Source organism: Nilaparvata lugens, chromosome 6, assembly GCF_014356525.2.
Source record: "Nilaparvata lugens isolate BPH chromosome 6, ASM1435652v1, whole genome shotgun sequence".
Taxonomy (NCBI): domain Eukaryota; kingdom Metazoa; phylum Arthropoda; class Insecta; order Hemiptera; family Delphacidae; genus Nilaparvata; species Nilaparvata lugens.
Window position 1 is genome coordinate 68,207,170 of NC_052509.1, and position 16,881 is coordinate 68,224,050.

Below are 16,881 nucleotides of genomic sequence, written 5' to 3' on the forward strand. Positions count from 1 at the left end.
TGGTCTAGTGGTTAGAGTGCTTGCTTAGCAGCTCAGAGACCCCCGGTTCGAACCCGTTCCATCACCAAACGTTTTTGAAAAGGTCACTCGTGTATTATCGGATGGGCACGTTAATTGTAGGTCCCGGTTGAAGTATGACAGTCGTAAGGCCCATTGACGGCTCAAATTATATATTCAGGCGAGGTGGAACTTCCGTCAGGACCTCCCCACCAATAACAGCCATACGAATAATATTATTATAAAATACAAATTTTACCGGTTCTTGGGTACGATTTCTTGAATCAATCAATCAATAAATTCAATTTATTTATCCTTTTCACAACATAGTTATTGTACAAAGTAGTTATAAAATAAATAACTTAAAACTAAAACAAAATAACTTAAAATAGCAGGTTAACAAAAACACGGAAGGTCCCTGCAAAGGCAAAGCCTGTGCGCAGGGGCCGAGTGTTACAAAAAAACTACAGAACCAAAGTGAAAGCATAAAACAAAAATATAAATTATAAGTATTAAATTTGTATAATAAAAAATCTCGAGAATACAGACAATTAACAAGAAATAATGAACTTAAAATCACATAAAGACTGACTATCAAAAATTCAAAAAAACCAAGTACCCTTTTTAAAAACTTTTATTCACAAAATGTTTCAACATTAGTGCCATTTTGAAGTGAGATTCGTTCACTCACTTGAAAATTGCATTACTGTTGAAACGTTTCGTGAATGAAAGTTTTTAAAAATGGTTCTTAGATTTCTTATTCCTTGATGAAATATCGGGCCATATGAATAAAGTTGAACATTTGCTTATACATACTTTTAAAATATTGAGCATATGCTTCATTTTCTATGAATAAACGTGAGCAAAATCTTTTGCTCATGCTCATCAAAAAATAATTAGAGTATCTGCTCAAAAGTAAAAGCTTATACTCAAAATTCTATGAATAAACTGGTGCATTTGCTCAACTTTTGAAGCAAATGCTTAAAAAAAAGTGAGTCTAGTCTAGAGCAGCTTTTCACCTTTTGCTCATAGTAAAATGGCTCAAATAATTCGTGTGAGGAAGAGGAAACTATACCAGATACGATCACAACCATCAGTTGAGAACTATAAAACTCTTTTTAGATTCAACCATGATTCATATATCACTACTATTCCTACAAAAGATACCTATTGGATATAAAGATAGCCATCACAGAATAGGAAATAGGCATTTAAGAAGATGAGTTTAGACGATTATAAGAAGGTTAATAATAAGATTATGCTGAAGATTATTATGGAGATGACATTTTTTTACGCTCTTATTTCAAAATTCAGAACTCAACTAACCTAAAACTTAATCCATAGATAGAGAACAGAGCAGACGACCAAACACAAGCGGTATCTATAGGTACTTGCATATTTAGCGCTTACGTGAGTAGCACATTCTAACCTTTCACTATAAAAACAAAGTAAGCCAATCAGCTGATGAAAAATCTTTAAAATACGTGAGAATTTGCTCCAGAGTTCAGGAGCATAAGGTAAGAAAACCAAACAATGTATTCAAGTAATACAATGAATCATAAAAATAATAGATAGGCAAGACTCTACTCACAATTATTTAATTTGAACAAAATACATTCAGTACTCAGAATTTGATTTGATTCTGTAGATACTATCGAACCCAGAGTTCCTATCGGAGGGCACGGCTATTGACAACCTGCTGAACGCAGATCGTGTCCTGATTGGCGGAGAGGAGACGGAGGCGGGGCTAGCAGCTGTGGAGGAGCTGTGCTGGGTCTACGAACACTGGATTCCGCGCAACAACATCCTCACAACCAACACCTGGTCTTCGGAGCTCTCTAAATTGGTCAGTAACAGCTAGAATCAATCTGTAAAACTGTTCGAATGTTTCTTTCAAATTACTTGGGCCCGGTTGCACAAAAGCAAGGTTGGAAGGAACATTCTCGATCATAACAAGCTATCGAAGATAGGCTTTGAGGTGAACACTATTGGCAAAAGAATGATAAGGGATGGCATCAAGCGAGCTTGGGGAAGTCCCTATCGAATGTAAAAAGTAAGTTTCATGAGTTTTGAAGGTTTAGTGCCGGTTGAACAAAAGTCGTTAAATTTTAATTGTGATTAATATTACAAGAATCAATCAGAGAAGACTTTTTTGAAAATAAGGCTTTTCCGATTGGTTCTCGTGAAATTGATCAAGATTAGAATTTAACTGGCTTTTGTGCAACCGGGTCTTGGAGTTTTAGAAAGAGTTTACATGAGGCCAGTTGAAAAGCAAGTCTCTTGGTCCAACCAATGTACTTGCTCCAAGTGATTGTTTTGTCTAAATACTCACTTTTACAGAAATTGCAGTTGATCGTGTTTAGACACGTTATCATAAATTTTGATTTTATAATTTCCTGTGATTACAACTTACTATTTTGCTAGACTAATAACAGTGACTTGAGATAACAAGAAGATTGCAAAAGGGAGGATATTTTTTCAGACAGTTAAACATTTAATTACGGATGGAAAAATACCAGAAAAGGTGAAGATTGTGATGTATAAGATGTATTATGTACCTATCTTGTTGTATGGTGCTGAGACATGGACAATGACAGAGAGAGAATGGAGTAGAATACAAGCAGGAGTGAAACATTGAGTGATAATAAGAATTTTAGTGTAGTGTAGCTAAGTGTGAAGAGACCTTAAGATTAATTAAACTATTTTATAGTTTCTATTCTAGGTGCCGGTTGAACAAAAGCCGGTTAATTTTAGTCGTGATTAATTTCACGAGAACCAACCAGAGAAACCGTCTTTTCAAAGGTCTCTGATTGGTTATCATGAAATTATCAGGATTAAAATTAACGAGAACCAACCAGAGAAGCCGTCTTTCAAAGGTCTCTGATTGGCTCTCATGAAATTAATCAGGATTAAAATAACGGCTTTTGTACAACCGGCACCTAGAATAGAAACTATAAAATAGTTGGATGAATCTTAAGGTTTTTTCAACTCAGCTACACTACACTAAAATTCTTATTAACACTCAATGGTATCATCCTGCTTGTATTCTACTCCATTCTCTCTCTGTCATTGTCCATGTCTCAGCACCATACAACAAGATAGGTACATACATAAAATCTTATACATCATAATCTTCACCTTTTCTGGTATTTTTCCATCCGTAATTGAATGTTTAACTGTCTGAAGAAAATATCCTCCCTTTTGCAATCTTCTTGTATCTCAAGTCACTGTTATTAGTCTAGCAAAATAGTAAGTTGTAAGTAGAATAGAAACTATAAAATAGTTGGATTAAATCTTAAGGTTTCTTCACACTTATCTACACTACACTGAAATTCTTATTATCTCTCAATGTTAAATCCAAGCTATGAATATGTCCCGTTCGCATTGGTAGCATTGGGAGGTAGGACGTTTTTCAGCGTAGCCTAGCTAAGTGTGAAGATACCCTAAGGCCCGATCTCATCAACAACAAAAACTAATATGAGGTCCACGTTATAATTGCAGCATTTTATTAACAGTGTACATAGGTGTTGCTATCCTTGTTAAATACCAGGCTGTGCACATATGAGGAATCTTCCTTCTTCTTATATATATATAGATATAATATATTATATATATCTATATATATATATATATATATATATATATATTATATATAAGTAATATATTTGTATATGTATATGTATATGTTTGTAATTTCTAAGAAGAATAAAGATAATTTCAATTCGTCAAAGCAATCAGCAATGCGCTATAGAAGGCAGTGACAACGCAAAGAATCGACAACGCCGTTGCGTTGTCCTATCTTTACGACTGCCATTATAACGTGGACCTCACTATAGGATGAGTCTAATTGGATGATTTCAAATTGGTTCCGGTTGTTCTGTAAATATGATCTTTTGTAACTCAAATCGGATTTTCATTTTGGTGAAATCGGCCTAAAACCCTCTGGATGTTGATTGAATGAGTTGAAGAAAGTTGTAAGCAATAGTTCTAAATTGGTGAGTTCAAGATGAATAAAAATCCTCTAGGAACTCGCATGAATATGTTACTTATATTCAAGGTCTTTGAAACTATTCAATGGAATAAGTTTATTATTAAATAGTTATAGACGACGATGAAAAGACACAGTGGTCACCGAAGTGAAGAAGAGAGGATGCAGATGGCGACAGGTTGAGGACGACCGAGGAAGATGGAGAGGCATTTTTCATACACAGACCCGGCACTAGCTGGAACGGGACACGGATTATGTATTTATGAATTTATGTATAAAATAGTTATGATAAATCTTGAACTAGTTACTTCCAATTTGGGAAATATAATTTTTTTTGTATTTTAGGCAGCTAATGCATTCCTCGCTCAAAGGATATCCAGTATTAACTCTTTGTCGGCGGTGTGCGAGGCGACTGGAGCCGACGTCTCAGAAGTGGCTAGAGCTGTCGGTAGGGACTCTCGTATTGGTTCCAAGTTTTTGCAAGCTTCAGTTGGTAAGATTGCATTCCATATCATACCATAGATTCCAGTCTCTATTATATTGAAATAGAAAAATTGACATTAAATCAAGTATCTGATGTTGCTAAGTTTATTGTGACCATCTTTCAATCATTGACCGTCAATTGAAATCAACTCAAATTGTAATGATAGGAGTTTACATGTAAATGTTTTCCATTTGATTCGTATCAATTCAATTACATTTATGTCAATTGCTGTGATGGACATTACAATATATGTATTAGTGAAATTAGTGAATCCATGTCGATTGTAGTTTTGAGCGTAGATGAAATGTACAGTGACATGTTACAGAATGAACCAGAAGTCTAATGATGCAGGAGCTATAAGAAATAAGATACATTAAATTACCGGAGATACAATGATACAATATGTATATAAAACTTTAGATAGAATCATCTTTATAGTGGAATTATCAGATTCTTATTAATAGTTCTTCTGGAAATTTCAGGTTTTGGTGGTAGCTGTTTCCAAAAAGATATTCTAAATCTTGTGTACATCTGTGAATGTTTGAATCTACCTGAAGTGGCAGCTTATTGGCAACAGGTGGGTAATCCAATTTTTAATTATTGAACTTTTCATTTCATACAATAGAGCGACCGTAACTCATTAATTTTGTCGCTGACTTTGTAATCAAAGCTCCCGGGTTCAATCCGTGGTGCGACCAAGATATGTTTCTTTGGCCTCTTTGTGTTTCGGATGGTGACAGTAGGAATTATCCGCGTTTTTTGACCAGTATGACAATCGTAAGGCTCATTGACGGTTCAAATGATATATTCAAGCGTTGGGACCTTCCCGCAAGTGACTCCCCACCAACAAAAACCATACGAATTCACTTTCACATTAAGCCCGTTGGTAAAACGTCAAGTTTTATTTTTGTAGAAAACTATTTTCGGTTGTGATGGATTTATCAAGTCTATTCAATCAATGTTGGCACTTGATAATGGTATCGCAGTCAAAACATGTTGTTTCAACAAAAATATAACTAAAAGGGTAGGCTACTATAGTGAGTTCCACATTATAATGACAATGGAGAAAGAGTGAAGATCGTTGCCGATCCTCTGCCTTGCCACTGCGTCTATAGAAGTTCGCTAATACCGGTGCATCTTCACATACAGTAATATCAAATGTACATTCATGTTAAAAATGAACAATTATACATTATTCGCAAATAGAATATATTTTACAATCTCAATGTGATTAAATATTGTGTCAATTTTATTTCTACATTGTTGTAAAACGATGTGGCAACGTTGCGGAGCTTGAAAAAGATAGCGCTATCTGCTTTGTCGAATGATAGACAAGGATAGCAACACCAATGTACTGCCATTATAACGGGGACCTCACTATAGATAATTATTACAAAAAAGTATTGAGTAACACTAGAATATACACCAATTTAAGATCCTGTTTAAATGAGTGGAGAGAATCGGCATCGCTATTCTTCTATCTTTATCAACTGCCATTATAACGTGGACCTCACTATACACGGCGTAACAATTTTTGAGAATCAATGAATCATCTTGAATAGTACCCCGAGGGGTTCATAATCACGATGATTCTCCAAAAAATACTAAAAAATCTGTTCACATTACAAGTTTGAACTTTTACAAATTGAAATGTGAACCTATACAGACATTCCCACAAAACTCTGGCGAGAGGCAGCACCTATAAAGTCAGTTATCAGTGACAAATCCAATGCCAACTGCATCGAAATTCATTTTGCCAGTTCTTCACGCTTCAAAGAGAGTTTATAGATGGTCAAATTTGCAAAACTGATCCCCAAAATTGATGAAAAGACATGATCAAAGTTGCACCAACGGAAAATCGAGTAGAGAAAAGCTTAATGTAGTTATAGTATGTGACGCTAGACAGCGCTGGCAGCAAACACGATACAAACCACTTTGATACTGTATCATTCAACATGCAACAGAATGAAGTCTGTTTCTTGAAGAATGAGGATCCAAGTGAATGGAAAAAAATAGTTTTTATTTTTATTTTATTTATTTATTGTATAAAATACAACATAAAATATAAAATTATATACAGTATAAATTATTTATTGTTAAAATAACAGGTTTTTATCCAATGTTTTGCTCTTTCAGGGCTTATAACTCTCCAACAATGCAACATGAGAACTGATGATTATCGTTCATTTATCATAATACAATTATGACATTGGAGGAAAAACTAGGCTAAGCCTGTACTATTTCTCTCCAAAAATTTTGATAAAATGTTAATGTTGTCCAAAAGATAAGGTTATATAGTCACACACTGCTTCGTCACTTGATTTTCGGTCCAGAAATGATGATTTAAAATTTTGAATTTTGAAGGTTGATTTACAGAATATAATTATTGAACAGAATATATGTGAAGAATTCCCGTTGTAGTCCAAAACTATAGACCTACTGGAAAAAGAGATGTAGGGAGACCAAGAAAGAGATGGGTTCCAGAACAGGTTCATTAATAAACCTAATCCCTGAAGTGAAGATGATGATGATGATGAGATGCACATACACACACACACACACACACACACACACACACACCACACACACACACACACACACACACACACACACACACAAATTATGTTTTTGGACTCAGGGGATCTTGAAACGTGTAGAAAACATGAAATTAGGGTACCTTAAATTTTTTTGGAAAGCAATACATTCCTTACTTATGGTAATAGGGCAAAGAAAGTAAAAAATGAATATCAGATTGGCTGTTATTCTTAACCAAAGTATTCTTCTTAAGGTGCCTATAGATATACGCGCCGCGAACATGAGCAATTCACTTTTAAACAGCTGATTATATCTGTATTTTTACAGAAACGGTAAGATACAGATATAAAAAGCTTGGCATCAGCTGATTAAAAGTGAATTGCTCATGTTCGCGGTGCGTATATCTGTACGCAACTTAATAATTAAGAACGAGCACAGCTGGCAGAATATCAGCTGCATTTTAAGCGATTTCTCCAGCCCCGGGACTCACTAGTTATTCACTATTCGTTTCTAATAAAACCTTCACGTTGTTCCGCAGGTTATCGATATCAACGAATACCAGAAATCACGGTTCTCGTCGAAGGTGATCAGGTCTCTGTTCAACACGGTGACCGATAAGAAGATAGCGATGCTGGGCTTCGCATTCAAGAAGGACACGGGCGACACGAGGGAATCGCCCGCCATACATGTGGCCAAGACTCTGCTCGACGAAGGAGCCAAACTGCACATCTATGACCCCAAGGTCAGGTTTTTCAGAAAATTATTTTCTAACTCTGGTAGTATAGTGAAATTCTTGTTGAACTGGAACGTCCGTCAAAAAAGTCGAAATACATTTTTATACCATTGGGATAGCATGATGAGATATCCAATAGTATAGGTCGTTTATGTTCCAAACTGTTTTGGCTGGGTGAGAGTATAAGAACGCTAGAACGGCATAGTACAGGTGTGAGGTGTTTGATAAAGAACTCCCTAGTTTTAGGTATGAATTTAATGTGTAAATTAATGGAAAACTTCACCAACAAGTACATACAATGAAAGAGAGAACCTTCAAGTTGTGTTTAACATTAGTACACTTCAAAATTGGATCCATTTTTGTTTCCCTGACACGTCGAAACGATATTCAAGTCCTCGCCATGTATTCACCAACATATCAGGTGTAACTTTCCCAACCGCCATGACGATTCTCTCCCGTGAATGGTTCATGTCTCGGATTTTTTCACTGTACACAACATTTTTTATGTTTCCAAAAGAAAAACTCCAGAGGGGTTTATTCCGGACTTCGTGGTGGCCAAGCAATTGGGCGAGCTCTCCCTGTCCACCTTCCAGGAAAGCGAGCGTCTAGTGTCAACTGAGGGAACTGCTCCCTGGCGCCGTCTTAAGGTCAAGCAGGTCCACCAACTGCAGGGGGACAAAACTTAGATAGTTTCTGAATCAAACACCACAAACTAGAATAGTTTATATCACTTTTTACAGATTCTATGACACATTAAAACTAGGGATTTCTTTTTAAAACACTCTGTATTACTACCAACGTTACATAGCTTCACGAAAAAGACACTACTATAGTGAGGTCCACGTTATAATGACAGTAATTGATAAACTTTGATGTTGCTATCCTTGTCTATCATTCGACAAAGAAGGTATTACTATTCTTTTATAGCTCCACAACGATGTCAAATCTGTTTTTGGCAATGTATAAATACAATTAATTAATGCAGAGGCAAGGCAATGCTGTTCTTCTATATTTATCCACTGTCATTATAACGTGGACCTCACTATAGGACAATCGGTCTAGTTAACATTGGAAATGGGAACATAAATGCCCTATTCCATGGGTTATCTTCTTATGCTATATTTTCTCTACATATCGACAATTGGGCTCTTATCAACCCTTCGAAATTCAAAATTCATCAGTCATATCTCAAATACGTATTCTCTGAGTGTTAATCTTTGGTGAAAACAGAAATTTTAAACTTAACCTCACTTTGGACTATTTATGTGCCAAAATCAAGGAATTGAAGAAGTTTTGGGCAATTGCCTGTTTCTCTTTCCAAATATCGTGTTTGTGACTGTTCTGTTCTAATTGGCGCACAGGCTGTATCAATGTTATCTGGCTATACTGTGACTGTGATTTCTTGAAAGTCATCTCTCATCATCATCATCCGTTTCATCACCCACGCACAAGCCTGGATCTCATGTGGACATCACCCTCAAAAATTAAACTATCAGTATTGATTGGATGGGGTAGCGTAGTTGTTATCTACAAAGATTGCTGAACTGGACCTCAGTGTAGCGAAGGTATTGATCTTTAGACTGAGACTGTTTTTGAATGCTAAAAATATCCTGAAGTTTGTTAGCTTAAATACAGATAGATACAGCGATGAAGATGAAATAGATTAGCGAGATTCACGTTTTTAATCCATGTTTTTATACTTATTAATGTGGATATATTATTTCAAACCAATTTTCCATACAGAAAGAAAACATTCTGGATACTCAAGGAAACTTGAGGATCCATTGATTCTCCCTCTCCCTACAGAACTCCAAGTACTTACATTATACTACATTACTGTACAGTACTTCATACTTTGAATGAAAAACACTTTTGTACTGGAAGCACTTTTTAGCAGTGATAGTCATCTACACAACAACAGACCTGAAGATGACCAATAACAGGTCGAAACTGCGTCACTGCTAAAAATTAAATGTTTCCACTAAAAAATATTTTTTCATTAAAATTTTTAATTAATAGTGTAGAAAAATTAACTTATAACACAGTGAATCATACTGTTAAATACCTTTTTAAGATAACTGCTACTGGTCACAGAACTACTGTAGTTGATCAGTAATTGATCGTTTCATCATTCATGTCAGTAATTAACTCATTTTAGTTTTGTACAGATGGACAAATCGTAAATACGGAAAGAACTGACGCGTATTTTGTTCACAGAACTACTGGAGTTGATCAGCATTTGATCGTTTCATCATTCATGTCAATAATAAATTAATTTTTGTGTTGAAAAGGTGGACAAATCGCAAATAAGGAAAGAGCTGACGCATCCCAGTGTGAGTGAAGACCCCGATGCAACGATGAAGGCAGTGGCCATGTTCGGCGATGCCTACTCGGCCACAGCTGGCACCCACGCCATTGTTATTTGCACCGAATGGGATGAGTTTATTGTAAGTTTCATTCCTCAACAAGTAAAATTACTTCACTTTACAATCCTCGTCACAAAATTCATCAATGAGGATTTTAAATTAAGTTAATGAAATACTGATTTTAATTGTAATACTCTGAATTTAATAAATTGAAATTTCTTTAAAATGAAATTAAAATATTAGGCGGAGAGGCGAAGTTAGGACTTTTTAGTCCTCTCTACCACTCAAATTCGAAACCTTGGGGTTTCAAACTAAGGTAAGTTCAGAATATATCTTATTTAATTAAACTTTTTTATATAAATAACTCTATTACTCCACATTCAGCTGATGCTGAAAGATTGAGTGAATCTCCTCACAATTATTAATAATAATCCAATCACAATAATAATCCAATTATTATTACATTCAATTGTATGACTTTCTCTTTGTGCTATATCTTTTTCTTCCTTTCACGGGTTGGGCATTACTGCCTGTTCTGAACCTCTGTGCCTCTAAAATCAACCCATCTCTTCCTGGCACGTCCGCAATCGCTTCTATAAAACCCTATAAATATTTTGTGCTATATAATGGACTATATTTGTGTGGTTTATTGAACGAGCTCTAGCAAGTTCTTACTTTTAACTCAAGGCGAAAGTCGTTGTCCGTCTGTGTGTATGTTCGACAATAACTTTCGAAAGATTTGATCAATCAGCTTTGAATTTTGAACACATATTCTTCGACCCTTTTTACAGATCAAGTTCGTTGGACAACAAAATTTACCGACTCCTTCGCCCTTTTTCAGGATATAACAAATAACATTGAGAAAAAAAATTGTTGTGATTTATCATTTAGTCAGCTGAGGCTATTTGGGAGCTATCATACAGACAGTCCTTCATGCGCTGACACATGATTTCAACTGGCTAATATACAAATTTTACATCAATAAACTGATACGGGTTGAGATATCAATGTGCGGTTTTTGCCATTCATTTTCTCTTGGAACTCTGTATCGAAATCATGTATCACCTTCTCATTTTAAAAAAATTAATTTAGATTCATATGATAGACAAAGATGTTGGAAGCGACACAGTAATTTTTCATTTCAAATAGGATTTCCAATGAAACCCAATGTCAAATTATTCTTGTAGAAGAAATATTCAGCTGTTTTCATACTTTGTATCAACTTTGTACAATTAAAGGTTGCGGGTTTTAAAGATTACAATACAACAGGTCATGAGTGAGGTTGTTCTCCAACCCAGGGAATCACTAGTTTATTTATTCTTCAACCAAAATTATGTGACATTATATTGTTAAATGACATGATATGTTTTTCCGGTTATTTTTCAGACGCTAAACTACCATAGGATCTATGACGGTATGATGAAGCCTGCTTATATTTTCGATGGAAGGAACATTCTCGATCATGACAAGCTATCGAAGATAGGCTTTGAGGTGCACACTATTGGCAAGAGAATGATAAGGGCTGGCATCAAGCGACCTTGGGGAAGTCCCTATCAAATGTAAAAAGTAAGTTTCATGAGTTTTAAAAGGTTCAGTGCCGGTTGAACAAAAGCTGGTTAAATTTTAATCGTGATTACAAGAGCAATCAGAGAAGAATTTTTTGAAAAAAAGGCTTTTCTGATTGGTTCTCGTGAAATTGATCATGATTAAAATTAACCGGCTTTTGTGCAACCGGGTCTTGGAGTTTTCGAAAGAGTTTACATGATGCCAGTTGAAAAGCAAGTCTCTTGGTCCATCCAATGTACTTGCTCCAAGTGATTGTTTTGTCTAAATACTCACTTTTACTGAAATTACAAATTGATCGTGTTTAGACACGTTATCATAAATTTTGATTTTATAATTTCCTGTGCTTACATCTGCAAACTTTCTATTTTGCAAAGCTAATAACAGTTACTTGAGATAACAAGAAGATTGAAAAAGGGAGGATATTTTTTCAGACAGTTAAAAATTTAATTTGGGCTGGAAAAATACCAGAAAAGGTAAAGATTATGATGTATAAGATGTATTATGTACCTATCTTGTTGTATGGTGCTGAGACATGGACGATGACAGAGAGCGACTGGAATAGAATACAAGCAGGAGAAATGAGGTTCCTCAGGGCAATAAAGGGAAAGACACGTAGAGACAGAGTTAGAATAGAATAGAATGACTGCCTTTATTTTTCCTAGAGAGGAAAGTTAGGGCGCAGTTGGCCCTCTCTTACACTCAAATCTCAGTATTGAATGGATAAATACAGACACACAACTTTAAAGTTAGGAATGAAAAGATAAGAAGAGAACTGAACATGGAAAGCATAAGGGGAAAGATAGAAAGCATGAGACTACGCTGGTTTGGAAAAGTGAAGAGAATGGGAGAGGATCGGTCGCCAAAGAAAATGGAAGAGATGAGGATTGAAGGAAGGAGACCGAGAGGACGATGGAAAGATACAGTGGTCAACGAAATGGAGAAATTCAAATTCAAATTCAAATTCAAATTGTTTTTATTCTGATTCAAAAATCAAATACATACAAAATTTCAAATACATCAAACATCAAAATGGAAATAAAATACAAAGTGCACTGAAGAAATTGAATAAAATATAATTTATGTAATAAGGCTTTCTACGTGTATGATGTATTATGAAAAAAAACAAAGCTTTTTTGAAACAGAATATTTCTAGCTTGCTGTAAGCATATAATGCTTAACGCGTGCAAGCAGGAGTGCCTATACTATAATTGAATAAAATCAAAAAGAAGAAAAAAAATTGAAGAAAAAATGAAAACACACACTCACACATTCACTCACCTCTCATACATTTCCAGTTTGGGCTTAATTACTTTTTGATATGATTTTCAACAACTATAATAATTATTATGTCGAAAACTAAGAAAGAATAAAAAACATGTGTTCTAAACAATCAGGCAAGATATTTCTAAGCCATTTAAGAATGTAATATTTGAACATTTTCCTATTATCAATTCTCTTTGCCTCAAAAGGTAAATTATTGAAAAATTTCGGACCTAGAAATACAAACGATTTCTGGAAACAAGTGGTATATGACCTGGGAAGCCTTAGCAGATCAGAAGTGACTCTCCTAGTTTGATAATTTGTTCTCTCCCTGAAAAGTGCCTGACCACTGTTTCCAGACATTACAAAGAATAGGTATAAAACTTTTAAAACATATATGTATCTTAGAGGCAAGCATTTTATATCTTGAAAAAGGGGAAAGGCATGTTCATATCTTCCTGATTTTTTAACAGCTCTGACAATAGATTTTTGTAAGGTTATAAGTGGTCTCAAGTGGGTAATGTAAGTAGAGCCCCAACAACTTATTCCATAATTCAGTTCAGAGTCAACAAGAGCAAAGTCTAAGAATGGTGGTTGGAAGAGTCTTATTTAGAAAATAGAATTTTCTCAGGATAGAGAGAAGAGAGTATACAGATGGCGACAGGCGACAAATGTTTATATGTTGCGCATTTACGGCAAAACGCGGTCATAGATTTTCATGAAATTTGACAGGTATGTTCCTTTTTTAATTGCGCGTCGACGTATATACAAGATTTTTGAAAATTTTGCATTCCAAGGATAATATAAAAGGAAAAAGGAACCTCCTTCATACGCCAATATAAGAGTAAAAATCAGACTATAGAATTATTCATCATAAATCAGCTGACAAGTGATTACACAGATGTGTGGAGAAGCCAGTCTATTGCTGTATTTCCTTAAGGTCTATAGTTTCAATCAGGTACTTGTGGATGAGAATACTGTGTGAGGTCTACTGTTCATGGAAGTACCAGTACTATTTATACTGTTAATAAAATGAAGAATTGAAATTAACATAACCAATAGAAATACATGTTTGACGCATCATCACTCGTTCTCGCACTCATGAAATATCAAACTGATCAACTTGAAATTTCGCCCAGAAATTCTGAATTTACCGAGGATGTCTATAGGCCTATTTTCATTTTTATTAATTAATTCTAATTCAATAACTGAGCGCAAAAGGGTAACCCCTTGAGCCAACTCCTCTGAATATGATTCATGAGTTGTAAAATCGCTTACCGGTGGTTCGGAACCCTCCTAAAACTGTAGGTCTGGAAGTCATTCATCTCTCATTATCATCCGCCGCCTCATCACCCTCGCACAAGCCTATAGCTCATGTGGGCATCACCCTCAGAAAAAATAACTGAATGAGAGGTTGTGGGAGCGAGTCCAACTACAGCTTTTTTTGCTGAAAATGTTCAATCTATTTGTGCTTTTCACTGACCCTTGCGGAGCGTGGGTTACACCTGCACGTACTTGATAAAAATAGGAAAAATGGAATCTAGCAGGAGCTCGTATTATTATAACTTGTTAATTATAAAATATGCTTACTTCTATAATATTATATTCTCCATGACAAGTTCTAAAGTTTGATTATATGACATTATTTTCGTCCTTTTTCAGATTGGCAACGACTATACTATCATTCCTTGACATCTACTGCCATATTCTATGATTACAACATTTCATACATTACTGATTGTCCGATTTTGGCTGAATGACAGTTTTGAACTCATCGTAATTAATTTGTCTATCGACTAAGCTTTAATATTATTTATTTTAAGAGAGTTTTAAATGCATGTATTTGTGAGAGTGGTTAAAGTGACATCATTTTATCTATAGTATTATTATATTGTACTCTAGCTATGGATTTTTGTTATAGTATTGTAAGGCCATCACAAATCATCCACACAAAAAAATTAAATTTATAATGAGCGTCCAATTGCAGATATTTATTTTTAAATGTTATGAAATTTTATAATTATATGCTAACTACTTCAATGTAAGTCATTATACTAAGACAATTAAACTATGTTGGAAAATTAGGTATATTGGAACCTTTGCAGCTTTGCATTTTTATCAAATTTACTATTTAACTATATACTATCACAAAGCTATGAAATTCCCTTCTCAAATTATATGTTTATTAATGTTTGTGTGAAATTTCATTGGACATATTTTTAAATACAAGTTACTTAGTCAATTTGATATTATTATTATTCTATTGTACTGTTTTAAAATATTATTGTTGTAATTTTCGTTCAAGTTTGTTTTAGATGATCTTTCTATCTCTGAATGCTTACATGGTTTGATTACTGAAGATTTATTGATTTGTTACTTACCTATTAACAGTAAGAAGTATTTAAAATAATTTTTTTTCTAACCTTCAAAAGTACAGAAATTTTTAACTCTATTATTATTAAACGAAAATCCAAATTAAATGCTGTAATTCACCCGAAGACTTCTGCTACTGAAAATATTGACAACAATGTAAACAGCTATATGGAAATTCGATGAGCGCTACTATTCAAAAATGTAGCTGTTTACCCTGTTGTCAATATTTGCAGTAGCAGAAGTCTTCGGGGTGAATTACAGCATTTAATTTGGATTCTCGTTTAATAATAATAATCCATTCATTAGCATTTGAATAATTGCAATATCTCAGTAATTTCCATCTGAACAACAAAATGTTCTCATTTAAATTCTATAGAGATCTAGTGTCTCATTCCCAAATAGATGATTTCGGCAATTCAATGTACTTTTCATTCAGATATCAGCACAAATAGATATTATTAATTCATAAATTTGATATTACTATGTTGTTTAGTTACATTACTTCTTCTTCTTTGACTCTCCCCACTATGCCTTGACAGCGTTGGGGTAGCCTCGACCCACTTCTTCCACACCCGTCTGCCCATCGCCATCCTTCTCATCTCCCTCTTCTCCTTCCAATCTCCTCAATTCTGTCCTCATATGAGTACCTCGGTCGTCTCCGCTGCACTCTCACGTTCACAAACTGTTCCTCTTTTCAACTGTCATCCATCCGCTATGCAAGTCCATACCATTTAAGCTGCCTCATTTCAATCCTCTCACATCTCTCATGCCAACTTCCTCTCTTATTCTGGTGTTTCGGATTCTATCCCTTTTTGTCTTCCCCAATGTTTTTCTGTGACTTTTCATTTCCACCGTTCTTATTTTTACTTTCCTTGACCTATTACCATAGGTAAGGAAAGTATTGCTTTCCGAAAAAATTAAGGTACCTCAATTTCTAAATTTCTATACGTTTCAAGGTACAAAAAAGTGGTTTTTGGGTATTGGTCTGTATGTGTGTGTGTGTGTGTGTGTGTGTGTGTGTGTGTGTGGTGTGTGTGTGTGTGTATGGGTGTATGTGCGTCTGTGTACACGATATCTCATCTCCCAGTTAACGGAATGACTTGAAATTTGGAACTTAAGGTCCTTACGATATAAGTATCCGACACGAACAATTTCGATCTGATGCTATTCAAAATGGCGGCTAAAATGGCGAAAATGTTGTCAAAAACAGGGTTTTTTGCAATTTTCTCGAAAACGGCTCCAACGATTTTGATCAAATTCATACCTAAAATAGTCATCGATAAGCTCTATCAACTGTCACAAGTCCCATATCTGTAAAAATTTCAGGAGCTTCGCCCCATCAATGCAGATAGATTTCCAATTTTCAGGCTCCAGATACGATTGGATCGAAAAAAATCAAGTGGATTAGATTGAGCATGAAAATCTCTACAATTAATGTTCAGTAACATTTTCACCTAAAATTGAAAATAAGCTTTAAATTCGAGAAAATGTGATTATTCAATTGCAAATTATTGTTGATTCTATTAAATCATTCACTATGAAGAGATAGCAGACCTCATGTGTGTCTCCAGCGTTATTG

At 34.9% G+C, this 16,881-nt stretch overlaps 1 protein-coding gene across 1 annotated transcript in view; it reads left to right on the forward strand.

Annotated features, from left to right (window-relative positions):
• Positions 1-16,176, forward strand: part of LOC111045733 (UDP-glucose 6-dehydrogenase) — a 29,151-nt gene extending 12,975 nt beyond the window's left edge. The window contains exons 5-11 of the mRNA XM_039431789.1: positions 1,646-1,843; positions 4,331-4,478; positions 4,952-5,046; positions 7,543-7,746; positions 10,029-10,184; positions 11,490-11,669; positions 14,592-16,176. Of these exons, the coding sequence (XP_039287723.1) occupies positions 1,646-1,843; positions 4,331-4,478; positions 4,952-5,046; positions 7,543-7,746; positions 10,029-10,184; positions 11,490-11,666 (978 nt within the window). The 3' untranslated portion in view covers positions 11,667-11,669; positions 14,592-16,176. The remainder of the gene's footprint in view (positions 1-1,645; positions 1,844-4,330; positions 4,479-4,951; positions 5,047-7,542; positions 7,747-10,028; positions 10,185-11,489; positions 11,670-14,591) is intronic.
• The last annotated feature ends 705 nt before the right edge of the window (positions 16,177-16,881 follow it).